Here is a 13,782-nt window from a genome sequence, read left to right on the forward strand (position 1 = left end):
GTTGTTTTAACCAAACATGCAGCAGAGAGACATTTACAATTTATGTTAGAGTGAGACTTTCCTGTTTCTACACAAGCTTTGTTATTTTAAACATATTGAGCCATTTGGAGGTCAAGTGAACATACAGTAGATATTGTTATTGGAAGTTATAATATACTGTATATACATTAGTCGCTGCAAGTACTGGTTTCATTTGTGTTGTGTTGAAAAAAAACGCAGAAAAGGTTTCTCCTGTCTGAATTTATTTTGTAAATGTTAGCTGTTGTGAATTTTGTTTTATTTTAGACTTTAAAATACCAGAATTTGTACTTTTTATTTCCTCTTTCCAGTCACATCAGTTTTGAATATTAAATCAGATGCTATGATGAGTTACTCAGAACTTGCGTAGCGTGCAGTTTAGGTTAAAGTGAGAGTTTCCGTTTTGTACATACATACATACACACACATACATACACACACACACACACACACACACACACACACACACACATACACATATACATACATATATATATATATATATATATATATATATATATATATATATATATATGAACTGCTCTTTCACCCATGTCTCGTACTCCTGAGCAGGGTGGGTGGTTCTCCATTTCTCAAGCTCAGGTCCTCTACCAGAGGCCTGGGAGCTTGAGGATTCTACTTAGGATCTCGGCTGTTCCTAAGATTGCACTCTTCTGGTCTGAGATGTCTGATGTTTCTCCAGGTATCTGTTGGAGCCACTTCTCCAAAGTGGGGGTTACTGCCACGAGTGCCCTGATGACCACGGCTACTACTGTTGCTTTCACCTTCCAGGCTCTTTCTAGTTCTTCCTGAGCCCTTGGTATTTCTCCAGTTTCTCATGTTCTTTTTTCCTGATTCCAAAAAAGTAAAAAAACAAAACAACTGGACTTTTTTTTTTTTGAAGTTTGAAGACGGTTCGCTTCCTTTCCAGAAAGCTTTCTCAATTCAAATGTCTGGAGTAGGGTCGAGTTCCAAGCTTTATATTATTGCCCAAAAAAAGGCCTTGTTTTAGCTTAGATAACATGCAAATTAAACTGAAACTGGTCCTCCCCTTTGCAATGGGGAGTTGTTGGGGTCATTGTTTCGGTTTAATTTGCATGTTATCTAAGCTAAAACAAGGCCTTTTTTTTGGTCAAATATTACCATTTTTCTGTTTATATCTGGAAGTCCCACAAGATCTTAGCTCTGTCATTCTCCACCACCTTGGGAGGTGACTCCCATTTTGACCTGGGGGTCTCCAGTTGGTATTCTGAACATATGTTTCTGTACATACCAGCCATTTAGTAATTGCGTTCCATGTATTCCTTCCCTGCTAGTATCTTACCCCCTGCTGTGAGATTGTGGATGGTTTCTGGGGCCTCTTTGCATGGCCTGCACCTGGGATCTTGCCTGGTATGGTAGATCTGGGCCTCTGTTGCTCTGGTGCAGAGGTGCCATGTGCAGGGTTCTGTATATCAGCAATGTTTTCTGTCAATATAACACTGCTGTAAGTAAAAGATGTAAAATCTGATTTAAATTAAATGAATAAATGACAGTCACGCTATTAACGCAACTAAACAACTGTAGCTACTTCATATGGTTACACAATGACAATAAGGACTCTGAACTCCTGATTTGTGCTTGGCTGTTTTGTCCAGTCACTACATTTTATCATTTACACTTTCAAAAACGCTTGCTTTGAAAACAGCTTTAATGTTTTATTAGGTAATTTAAATCCCATATTAAACAGGTTTCTATGATTTTCTTCTTTCAACTCTGGAATATTCCCCCAATTAGAAACATCTAGGAATGATGCAGGAAAATTAGTTCATGCATTTGTTACTTCAAGGCTGGACTATTGCAATTCTTTACTATCAAGAAGTCAACAAAACGTAGTTTAAAGGCTTCAGCTGATCCAAAACGTTGCAGCTAGAATTCTGATGAAAAGAGGGATCATATTTCTCCTATTTTAGCTTCCCTTCTTTGACTTCCTGTTAAATCTTGAATAGAATTTAAAGTTATCCTTCTCACGTATAAAGCCCTTAAAAATCAAGCTCCATCATATATCAGAGCTCTGATTACCCCGTATGTTCCTAACAGAGCACTTCGCTCTCAGACTGCAGGTCTACTGGTGGTTCCTAGAGTCTCTAAAAGTAGAATGGGAGGCAGATCCTTAAGCTATCAGGCTCCTCTCCTGTGGAACCAACTCCCAGTTTTAGTCTGCGAGGCAGACACCCTGTCTACTTTTAGGATCAGGCTTAAAACTTTCCATTTTTAAAGCTTATGTTTAGAGTGTCTTAGGTTTTCCTGGTTTTGCTGCCCTACGTTTGTGCTAGACGACAGAATGACCAATTATCCTCATCCTGCTACATTCTTCTTCTCTCCAGTTTTGCATTGATTGCTGTTAATGTGACCGTGGCGCAAGAGTTAGGGAGGTTGTCCTGTAACTGGCAGGTTGTTGGTTTGATCCCGTGCTCTGACCGTCTCAGTTGTTGTCTCCTTGGGCAAGAATTACATTGCCTGCTGATGGCGGTCAGAAGGTCTTGCTGATGTATGGCAGCCTTGCTTCTGTCAGACTACAAATATAGCTCACCACTGTGAACGGGTGTATGACTGACTGCAGTGTAAAGTGCTTTGAGGTCATTGGACTTGATAAAGCCCTATACAAGTACAAGCCATTTATTTCAACTGTAAGATAAATGTTCTCTGTTTTTTTTTTTCTTGATAGTACATCTGACCTGGTATTCTATTTAGCTCCACTGTCCTGGAGGGAGGCATCAGCTGAGCTACCTCTGCCAAAAACCTCATGCTCTCCTTCTATGGATAATACACCTGGCCCTGTCTTTCAGTGTTTAACCCTGTCTCTCTCCTGGAGAGATGGCTGGGCTTTTGCTGTGACTAACTGTGTGTGCTGCCTATGATCTTATGGACTTGAAAATCTGGCTGAGAACAAATTTGTTTTGATTTGTTTCTCTCCTAGATGAAGCCACCAAAGGATCTACTACTACCATTAACATTTTCTTTAACATACAAAGAACTTCTGGATCAGTGCGTCTCTGTTTCTTTGTTTGTGTGTGTTTGAGTTCTTGTACTTGCAGCTGAGTGAGAACACTTTTTGCTCATTTTACTAGGACCTCTTTTGGTCCTCACTTGTTTTCTGGGCTAGGGGTTAGGTTTAGCTGAAAGGAAGTAAGGAAGTCAAGGCACGGTCCTCACTTTGTACTTTAAACAAAGGTGTGTGTGTGTGTGCATGTCGTTACAGATGAACTCTCACACTGAACCTGGTTCATCTGGAGGCTTAGAACTGAATAGAAATATTCTTCATTGTCAGTGGGGAAATTCAGGTCTCCAAGCAGCGAAGCTGAAGAATAATGGAAGCATGCAACAAACTCAGAGGTAAAAAAAAAATCTAAAAATGAAAGAATAAGAATATGACACATGTGAAAATTTACAGCATATGAAAAATGATACTGTATAGTTATTAAAAATGGCATACTTAAATTAAAAAAGTGTGCAACCTTTAGGGTTTATTTTTAAAAAGTGCAAAACATGCATATATATATATATATATATGTGCATACAAAACAACAACAGACTATTTCTTCCTGCTAAAGGGGAATGGTGTCACTACATGCATACTCAGTATGAAGGATTGCTGCAAAAGTCAATGACTAGCTATCAGCTGGATTTCCTTGGGTAGAAATCCTTGATTGACTTTGAATCTGTCTGTATGGTTGGATCTAATTAATTATTTATGTTTGTAAACAGCTTTGTTGTGTATTGGTGCTACATAAATAAACTGAATTAAATTCTACTGAATTCATAGAACAATGCATTTATGTCACTATAAAACAGGGTGTGTGAATGAGTGTACTTCCAACTGGGTGGTTCCCAAAAGCAATTGCAAAGTGGTACGTTTTTAAATCTGGAAGCAAGCAATTATTGCCATGAATTCAGTCTTGTTTGTTCCAGAGTCACTGCCAGGTCATGCAGTGGACAATCCACATCACGCAGACCGACCTCTATCCAGAATCTGTGTTTTCCCATTGCAGGAAAAGGAGCATCAACAATAATTCCCAGCTAGCCGCTCCCAATAAAATAACGTTTTAGGAAGCTTCCTTAATAAAAGTGTATGAAGGCACCGCTCAATTATCTCATGTAAAGTCTTTGTGAATCACAACAGACTTTAGCAGCCGACATAAAACCCTGCTCTGCTTGTGATTGCTTGTGATCCCATTGTGATTATAAGAACAACAACAAAGCAAAAGCCTACAAGATATTTTAAAGCACTAACACTAATTACAGAGAGAGAGAACAGTTGTGTGACAGCCGGCAGGGCCTTACTGCACTTGTTCTTCCACATAAATGTAACTTTTGCAGTAATAGCGGCTGAGTATAACATATCATCAGAAGCTTTGAGAGAGCACGACTACAACCGCAGTGGTTGAAAAAGCTCTGTATTTTAACTGAGATATAATTCATTCATCCACTCATTCATTTAAAGGATGTTCTTAAGTTGACAAAGAAAGTCTTAAGTCTAACTACAGTTTACTTTGCTGTGTTAAAAGAACCAACTTGAGCACAGAGGAAGATCCAACAAAAATATTAAAGAAACATTCTGTTTTTCAGTTTTTGCTTTATCACTGTGTTTGTTTTTTAAATTCAAAGCATGTGACATTCATCCTCCGAAACACTGTGAAATATAAAAAAAATCCCAAAGCGCCGATGCATTTCCGGTCACTCCCTTTTTACTGCTGAGTTAGAACTTTAGAAAAGTCTGCATAAGCTTCTCAAAGACTTTGCGTCTTCGAATCTCTGTTTAAAAGGTCACCAGAAGGCAGAGAAGTCAGGGTGAGGGCGACGGGGAGTCACCTGCGACTGTGAACGTGGCGCCCCCTGGTGGTTTATGTGTGTATGCGCCAGTTGAGATTCCGCGAAGAAAACGTACATTTGGTGCGACGGAAGTGGTTCCGACAACCAGGGCCGTTCTGTTTTCTGGCTGATTCATTGTAGCTCGCTGAATTGGTCTGACTGCGCGCAGAAAAGGCAATCATTTAATCACCTGAACCATTTGACAGCAGGTAAGAGCATATCACCATTTAAGACTGTCTACGGAGTCCTTTTAATAGTTTAATATAAAGATAATGTTTACAAGAAAGCTAACTTTCGTTCGCTGGACGAGACAGGCTAAGTTAGCATGAGTCAGCTAGCGGCAACCTAACGCTACTGTGTATGTAGCAACCGAGCTAGTTCAGGTTAATACTTTCTATTCTAACCACTTTTTACATGCCAAATGTGACGATTTGATTTGGAATAGAATTACGTCTGTCGATAGTTTGATAGTAAATTACGTGTTTACGTTTCAAAGCTGTGAGAAAATGAGCTGTGTCAGCCCTGCGTTAGCTGTGCTGTTTTGGCCTCGTAATAAATTGTTCAAAGACAGATCTTTTCCTAGTAGATTTTTATTCATCATATAAACTCTTAGCCTAAACCGAAATCTAAAATATACCTCTCACCCCAAACACTCAGTGATATAAACAGAATCGCCAGACAATAATTGACAACAGTAGAGAGGGGAATGTAAATAGCTCACAATCCCCACTTTATTTTTGGTTGAACCTTGGTGACTTTTTGATCTCCAGGACGTCGGTGATTCCTTTATTTAATTTGTAAGCATTTATGGAACGTGTGTATATTACATAATACAAATATCTAGGTTAATGGTAACTGATTTGGGTTCACAGATCTCAGTATGGACCGGCTGCTGAGGCTCGGAGGTGGAATGCCAGGGCTTGGCCAGGTATCTTTCAGATTAGTCTTAATATAATTATAAATTAATTTTCTGAATCCGTGACGACGTTTAAGTTACGGTCGGTGAAACTGATGGTTTGTCCGTTGCTTCATCAGGGACCCCCCACAGATGCCCCTGCCGTGGACACTGCAGAACAGGTGTACATCTCCTCTCTGGCCCTGCTTAAGGTAATAACGCTTCATCAGAGCTAAATCTGGGGTATATCTGAAACCCTGCTTTTTGAATTCTCACTTCCCCCCCCCCCCCCTCTTGGTCAGATGTTGAAGCACGGGCGTGCTGGTGTGCCGATGGAGGTCATGGGATTGATGCTGGGAGAATTTGTTGATGACTACACAGTGCGTGTGATCGACGTGTTTGCCATGCCCCAGTCCGGAACAGTACGTATCTCCTCTAAACTTAACAAAGCATGGATTTTGTCTTAGTGTGTTTCAACAGCTGAACACACGCACACAGGTACGGATGCAGGCTGAAAACATTTGTAGGACAACAGTTGCAGCTTTTATTAAGCATTTGAAGAGAGTGAATAAATTATAATTTGTCGACTAAAAATTATTAACTGATTAATTTAGTCGATGCGATTATTGGCGCTGACTAATCTTGGCAGCCCTGCACGGCGCTTGTGTAATTTTGCTGCTGCAGGTTTTCAGACACAACCTGTCTAATGTCCAGGGTGTTTGTTTTGGTATTGGTTCTCTACACAGACACTTAGCTGAGCAAACAGCTTAAAATACACCCAGACCTCTGGCTTTGTGGACGGGCAGACTGATCCACAATAAGACTCTGCTTTGAAATAGAGATGATTGGTTGAAACAATTAGGGCTGGTCAATATAGAAAAAAACCCACATATCAGTGAAATAGAAATCATATTGGATCGATATCGATAATTATCAACAAGTTCAAAACATATATCTTAAGTGCAGTCCTGGCCATTTTATGCTGTTGCTTAGCGACCTACTTTTAGATAAAGAACACATAAACACTGAATTCAAACTCAAACCTTTGTTTAACCAACTTTTTTCCCAAAACTACAAGTTTTTAAAGAAAAAAAGAACACATGCTCTCTGGGCCCTTTGAAGGGGGTGGAGCTTTTCCTGGGTCTGTGTTTCTGATTGGTTGGGAGGGTGTAATGATTGTAATATTAACCTACATGGCTAGAATGTAAAAGGAAGTAGGACTGTTATTCTATTGAACTTTTTATTGACCTTTTTTTTTCTACCATCGATATATGTCCATCAATCAAAATGTATCGTTATTGAATTATCGTCCAGCCCTAGCAACAATATATGTTGCATATGCATGGAAAAAATTGCTTCCTAAAAAAATAAATAAATGACAAATAAATATTTGTCTCAAAATCAGCATGACATAAATTGTTGAATTTAGATTAACGAGCAGTTAGAATGCCTTGTTGGAGAAGTTTTTAGATTAGTTTTTTTTTCTTTTGCCTTAGGCTTTTTGCATTATCTTATATAATCTGATTTATATGGTAAATTATTACTTATTTTTATCTTTGTTTTCCCTGATGTTCTCAGATACCATCCCTTCATAATACCATAATTTTAACTGGAGGATAAATTCCTGTTTATGTTTTAATTCATCTTTAATTCTTGGTGTTGTTGGCTTTCACAAAGCAGTGACTTGTGTCTCACAGGGAGTGAGCGTAGAAGCTGTGGACCCCGTCTTCCAGGCTAAGATGTTGGACATGTTGAAGCAGACGGGCAGGTAGGAGTCAACAAGATCAACATTCATATATTCACAATCCTGAGCTCACAGATTATCTATAAAGATTTAAAAAACGAAGGTAAAGCTGAGAAGCGTTATATCGTAAACATTTCTGTTTTTAAAAAAAGCCAGACATCAGAAGTAGTCAGCTTTTGTTTCTGTCGGACTTACTTGCTGCTGTTATTTTCAGGCCGGAGATGGTCGTTGGATGGTACCACAGTCACCCCGGTTTCGGGTGCTGGCTGTCGGGCGTGGACATCAACACACAGCAGAGCTTCGAGGCGCTGTCAGAGCGAGCGGTTGCAGTGGTCGTTGACCCCATCCAGAGTGTCAAAGGAAAGGTGGGGACAAAGACCGTTAAAAAAACGAATAGTGCTCAATCCAAGTTTGAATTATTTAGGAAAACCGCCCTGTTTTCTTTTTTTCTGCCGCTGTGTCCCGCAGGTAGTTATTGATGCTTTCAGACTGATTAATGCCAACATGATGGTGCTGGGTCATGAACCAAGGCAAACCACGTCCAACCTGGGTCATCTGAACAAGCCATCAATCCAGGTAACTTCTTAATTTGAATAAAAAGGTGGACAGTGATGATTTCTACTCAGAATGAGGTACTTACTGGTTGGATTGAATCTTATCTTTTTAGGCTTTGATTCATGGACTTAACAGACACTACTACTCCATCACCATCAATTACAGAAAGAATGAGCTGGAGCAAAAGGTTTGGATTTCAAGAGGTCATTAAGGTTGTTTTTTTTTGTGCAATTAATAATGAACGTGACACTGTGTTGTTTTACAGATGCTGCTGAACTTGCATAAGAAGAGCTGGATGGAGGGCCTGACCCTGCAGGACTACAGCGAGCACTGCAAGCTTAATGAGACTATTGTCAAAGAAATGCTGGAGCTGGCTAAGAACTACAATAAGGTAGAACCTGAACACCTCGTTCCTCACGGTTGTATTTTACCAAACATAGCATTGAGGTTTTTTTTTTAGGGGACATGTTATTTTTAATAAGACAAGAAAGCGTTTATCGCTAAATAAAACGAGTAAAGGTAATGTTGATTTGAAATATTTCAGGGTTTATTAACCTAATGTAGCACTTGTGTCCAGCAGTGACGATTTAGTCCAGTTGTTGGTAAAGATGTTGACTACAGCACAGAGGGGGGGGGGGGGTTGTGCAGTAGCTTATTTTTGATGTAAAGTAAAGCAAACTGCAGTTTTTTTTACTTAAAACTAAAATGAAATTGGATCTCGTGAATATTTAGACCTGTCTTGTTTTCACCCCAGGCTGTTGAAGAGGAAGATAAAATGACCCCAGAGCAGCTGGCTATTAAGAATGTTGGAAAACAGGTACTGATGATTTTTCTTCATTTATTTCAAGCTTCAAATGAAAACTAAAACCTCGTTAGAGTTTGTTAAAGCTGACTTATTCGTCACGGATCAGGTTGCTTTGTTGTCGGTGTTTATGTAACTTAATTTGGTTTAAAGTTCTGTTAAAACCCTGCTGACATTTGGGAAAAAGCTCTTCGGTCATTGCTGACTTCATCTGTTTTTCTCTCAGGATCCAAAGAGACACTTGGAGGAGCACGTAGACGTTTTAATGACATCCAACATCGTTCAGTGCCTAGCTGCCATGCTGGATACGGTAGTTTTCCAGTGATGGACCCCTCTGTGTATAACTGTTCATATTACAACCATTCTTTTCTTTTATATAAAAATAAATGTATGTTGGAAATTACTTTACTTTGTCTTATTTTGATCTTGCTGAGACTTTTGCATGAAATGTTTTCATTAATAACTTTTATTTTTTACAACAACAAATGGTAGGAAAAACACAGGATGGGTAGAAAATCTAAAAAAACGACTCCTTGAGAAACAGTTTTACTCAAAGATGAGACATTTCTGTTAGGCAGCGGCAGTCCCAGCAGCTCGATGATGGATGTCTCACACTGATCCTGCACTGAGGGAAGAGTCTAGTTTTCTTTCTCCTTTTAGACGACAGTAATCTGTAACCAAAATGCATCGAGCCAATTTATTGCAGCGATAGGCTTGGAGACAACTCCTTTCCCTTTGTAATGTTCTTGCTAACCACTAGATGGTGAGAAGAAACATGTTCAAAAATGAAATATGGAAAACCAGATCAACATGCAATCATTTAAGCTCTGGAACCCACGATGTATTGCAAAAGTGCAACGTTTGTGGTTTCCTATTCCATTCAAATCTAATTATAAATGCACACTTACAGTTTTTTAGGGCACAAAAAATATCTTACTCCTCCAGTAAAGCATCTAAATTAGAAGAAAATAAACACCTGTTCATTTTAAAAAAGCGTTTTAAAATGTAATTTCCTAGCAATAGCACATATGTTACATTAACCATTACTGCCTACAGTTGAATGATTTAAAAAAAACCTTGGTTGCTGCTTATTGTTTGCAACCTACCTATTTCAATCGTATGGACTTTGTTGTTTGTTGAAGACCTTGAAGAGGTTTATTTCTTGCTTTTACTGCAATTGCTCTTGAACTGAAGACTATTCAGTGTGACTGGTGCAATTTTTGTAATGCAAATGTCATCAGAGTTGCATCATGCAGCTCTGATGCACATGGAGATTGTTTCTGAAGAACTGTAGCAGCATATTAACTCAAAACTACTTTGTCAGTGATACAAAAACATTTGCTCTTTATCGTTCCCTACGCCAAACTCGTTATGCTCAGATAATGTGGTTCCTGTTGGGAAACATGGCAAAAAAAAAAATTTGAAGAATATCTGGATTTCTCAACACAATTTGTGCTTAAGGGTTAAAATCTGATGGGAACGGCTGAACCGTCGCTCTTTCCTTTCATTTTGCTGACGTTTGGAGATGAGATGTGATGCACAGTAGACAGGCACCCATGTGTGAGTTATCATATGAGGGTAAAGAGGAAATATGCTGATTGCAGCGTTTTCTGATCCAAAAAAAAAAAAAAAACTGCCTTTGTCCGATCAGACCTGTTCGTACAAAAGATTTCCAGGGTCCTTTTATTTTGTCTCGTCTTTTAATATGTCTTGAACATATTGAATTGAACAGTTTTAATATTAAATGATAAATACAGTGGCTCTCTAAAGTGTGCACAACCCTGTTAAAAGGACAGGTTTTGTGTGATGTAAAATATGGGAGTATAATGAAGCATTTTATTGATTATTTTACATTTTATGTGAAGAAATAAAATTAAAAGGCATCAACAGCCTGACATCACGACAAATCCTTCCCAGTTAATCTTTAGCCTTCTCCACAGATTCTTTATTAGATTCAAGCTGTGGCTTTGGGCCACTTTTAGTCAGAAGAAACATCTAGGTCCAATCAAAATATAAATTTGCATAATTTTGGGCTTAGCCATATGACTCGGCTGAGAAATGGGATTGAAAGAAAATCCTTTTTTTTTTTTTTTTCTCCAAAAGACCGTCTAGGCCTGACTGAAATCTCTCAACAATGGGATTGTGTGCGGCAAAAGTAAAATCAGAGTTTCAGAGAACAACACTTTAAAGTGGGATTGGCACTAAGAACATCACCTTACATCGTCAAAGCAACACAGTGAAACATGGTGGCAGCATCATGATGTGGTGTTATTTTCTTTAGATGGAATTGGGTTTTTTGTCTGTGTGGATGAAATGCTATTTAGTTATGATCCAAAACCTTCAGGTGACGATGGATTTTATTTTTTACCATCCCATCGAGTCCAAGCAGGCGTCTAAATCCCCAACAGAAGGACTTTATGAGAGAAAAAACGCAGTTTGGACTGAGCAAACTCGAGTCCAGAACTACATTTTGTCAGAAAATCTGTGGGCTCACCTGAAGAGGGCGCTTCCAGCAGACATGTTTCCACAACTTGAAAGATTTGGAGATTCATTGCAAGAATGCTTTTATCCCTCTTACTTTTTTAGGTAAAAAAAAAAAAAGGGGGTCTCCCGCTTATATCCCAGAAACTATTTGCGGACCGAGAACATGGAGCACACTTTACTCCTCCTCTACTCCCCGTCAGGTTGCAACAAGTTACATAATGAGTGTTTCGGAACAATATTTTTGGAACCATCTGAGAATACAGTCTTTATTTTCCCTGTCTCAGCCTGGGAAATGAAGCAGTTCGGAACATAAAACCCCCAAACATCTTTTTAAACATCTTAATAAAGGCCATTTAAAGTTCATAGTGTGAACCTCTAAGAGTTCCTTACAGAAAACACAGTGGTTATAAATGCTGAAAAACAGTTTTAGAGTACTATAAAGATACTTTGCACAGTGTCTACAAGTGAAATGAATATAAATAATGCAAGAAAAACTAAGAAGGTTTACATACTTACTGTAAAATAGTTTGGACAATTTGTGCAAAAAAGAAACAGCTAAACAAGAAACCACTAAGCAGGAGTACTTTCTATAGGAGAGAAGAACCAAGAGAGTTAATCACAGGTATTGCTCCATCAATGACATTTCTCTGGAAAGAGAAGCAGTATTCCTTTAATTGTCATTGTGTAAGAAAGCACGATGACATTTAAAGAAAAGCAACTCTCATAGGCAGAGCAAATAAACGAACAATAACAAATAAGTATATCTCAATAAAAGAACACACAAACAACTGGGATGTTGAGGAACAATAAATAAATAAATGATTATCAGGGTTTGGATGAAATCATGCTGTTCAGGGCAACAACAGCTCTTGGATAGAAACTGTTTTTTAGTCTGTTAGTTCTTGACTTAATTGCCCTGTAACGACTGCCTGAGACTCCCAAAACTCACTTGTTTTGGAAATACACACAACTAAACATGAAAGCGCAGTACTTGGAGTCTTTTCTATGGGAACTCCTAGTTCTGAGAACAAAAAGAGTCCATTTAGTTAATGGGAGAAATGGCCTCTCTTCAAGAAAGAGACATTAACCCCATTCCATTGGCACTTGGGGTTTTTCAAATGCCGAGTAGCGTCTCTCTACACATTTACCCGGCTAATTCCACGTTCCTGGGGCTTTGGTCCCTCCAGCCACCCAGTACTTTCCTCTGCTTTCTCAGGGCTTATTGAGGCAGCGGTGTTATACGCAGAAAGAAAAACTGTCTGCCACAAGGGTGGAGTAAGGAGCAATAAGAAGATGAGGGATTTATGAACCTATCGATTTTATACCCTTAATTTGTCACAAAAAGTATTTTAAATATTTTTTAGGCGAGAAAGACCACCTCCAAACTTCCTCTAATTCAAAAATACTATTTATCCCAAAGGGAAATGAAATGTTGATGTGACTCCTTTGGTCAAGGAGTTGTTATAGATGGTGATGGCTGTGGTGGTTCGTTTTACAACCAATCTGAAGAAGCCTTTGACTGAAGAGACTGTTTTCCATGGATTGTCCATAATTTTCTTGATTGTATGCAAAATCCTTCTTTGGCTCATCGTCTCTGATGCTGCCCCAACAGATGATGGCAGAGGAGATGACGTTCTCAACAACAGACTTATAGAAGATATGCAACATGTTGCATTGAACCCTTGAAGGACCTTAGCTTCCTCAAGAAGTACCGTCTACTCTGTCCTTTCTTATAGACGGCTTCACTGTTGCGTCTCCAGTCCAGTCTGTTATCCATATGAACACCTCCACTTCTTCTCCCATGATGGAAATATGGTTTGAGCAAACCCGGTTTCTCCTGAAATCTACAATCAACTCCTTTGTTTTGTTCACATTCAAGATGATTATTTTGTTTCCACACCATGCCACAAAATGATCCACAAGCTCCCTGTACTCAGCTTCTTGTCCATCTCTGATACACCCGACAACTGCAGAGTCATCTGAGTATTTGTGCAGAAGTCAGACTTGTGCTGGAAGTCTGAAGTGTACTGAGTGAAAAGGAATGGAAAGGTAAGCCTTGGCAAACTTTAGAGCACAGATCAAAGTCTTGTCTGTCCTCCGCTCCTGCCACACACCCTACACCACTGCGGTCGACGTCCTGCACAGGCAGGGGCTGTGCTTTATATTTATTTATTTATTTATTTATTTATACCAGCATAGTAGAACAGAGTGGAGCCTGGGTTGAGTTGGTGGAAAAGGCTCGCTCTCCATGGCGACTGTCTTCTCTTCTTTGCTGCCATCCAGTGGACCGGAGTGGTACTGCAGTTTTCCTCACAACTTCCCCAAACGTCTTTTTTTTTTTTTTTTTTTTTTAGACTTAGACAACTTTATTTGTCATTTTGTATGCACAAAGTGCGTACAGAACGAAATTTCGTTTTCCTATAGCTTGAAAAA

At 39.1% G+C, this 13,782-nt stretch overlaps 1 protein-coding gene across 1 annotated transcript; it reads left to right on the forward strand.

Moving 5' to 3' along the window:
- The first annotated feature begins 4,943 nt into the window (after nucleotides 1-4,943).
- Nucleotides 4,944-9,268, forward strand: psmd14 (proteasome 26S subunit, non-ATPase 14). The gene is made up of 11 exons (XM_012874455.3): nucleotides 4,944-5,078; nucleotides 5,742-5,797; nucleotides 5,905-5,976; nucleotides 6,067-6,186; nucleotides 7,462-7,532; nucleotides 7,723-7,873; nucleotides 7,977-8,084; nucleotides 8,176-8,250; nucleotides 8,329-8,454; nucleotides 8,818-8,880; nucleotides 9,092-9,268. The coding sequence occupies exons 2-11, from the start codon at nucleotides 5,750-5,752 to the stop codon at nucleotides 9,188-9,190; spliced, it is 933 nt and encodes a 310-aa protein (XP_012729909.1). The 5' UTR covers nucleotides 4,944-5,078; nucleotides 5,742-5,749; the 3' UTR covers nucleotides 9,191-9,268.
- The last annotated feature ends 4,514 nt before the right edge of the window (nucleotides 9,269-13,782 follow it).

This window comes from Fundulus heteroclitus, chromosome 4 (assembly GCF_011125445.2).
Source record: "Fundulus heteroclitus isolate FHET01 chromosome 4, MU-UCD_Fhet_4.1, whole genome shotgun sequence".
Classification (NCBI taxonomy): Eukaryota; Metazoa; Chordata; class Actinopteri; order Cyprinodontiformes; family Fundulidae; genus Fundulus; species Fundulus heteroclitus.

Excerpts from the sequence above, each read along its gene's own strand:
- psmd14 (XM_012874455.3), top strand. The coding sequence starts at position 5,750 with ATGGACCGGCTGCTGAGGCTCGGAGGTGGAATGCCAGGGCTTGGCCAG. Across the intron at positions 5,798-5,904 it reads GAATGCCAGGGCTTGGCCAG|GGACCCCCCACAGATGCCCC; the intron begins GTATCTTTCAGA and ends TTGCTTCATCAG. Across the intron at positions 7,533-7,722 it reads ATGTTGAAGCAGACGGGCAG|GCCGGAGATGGTCGTTGGAT; the intron begins GTAGGAGTCAAC and ends TGTTATTTTCAG.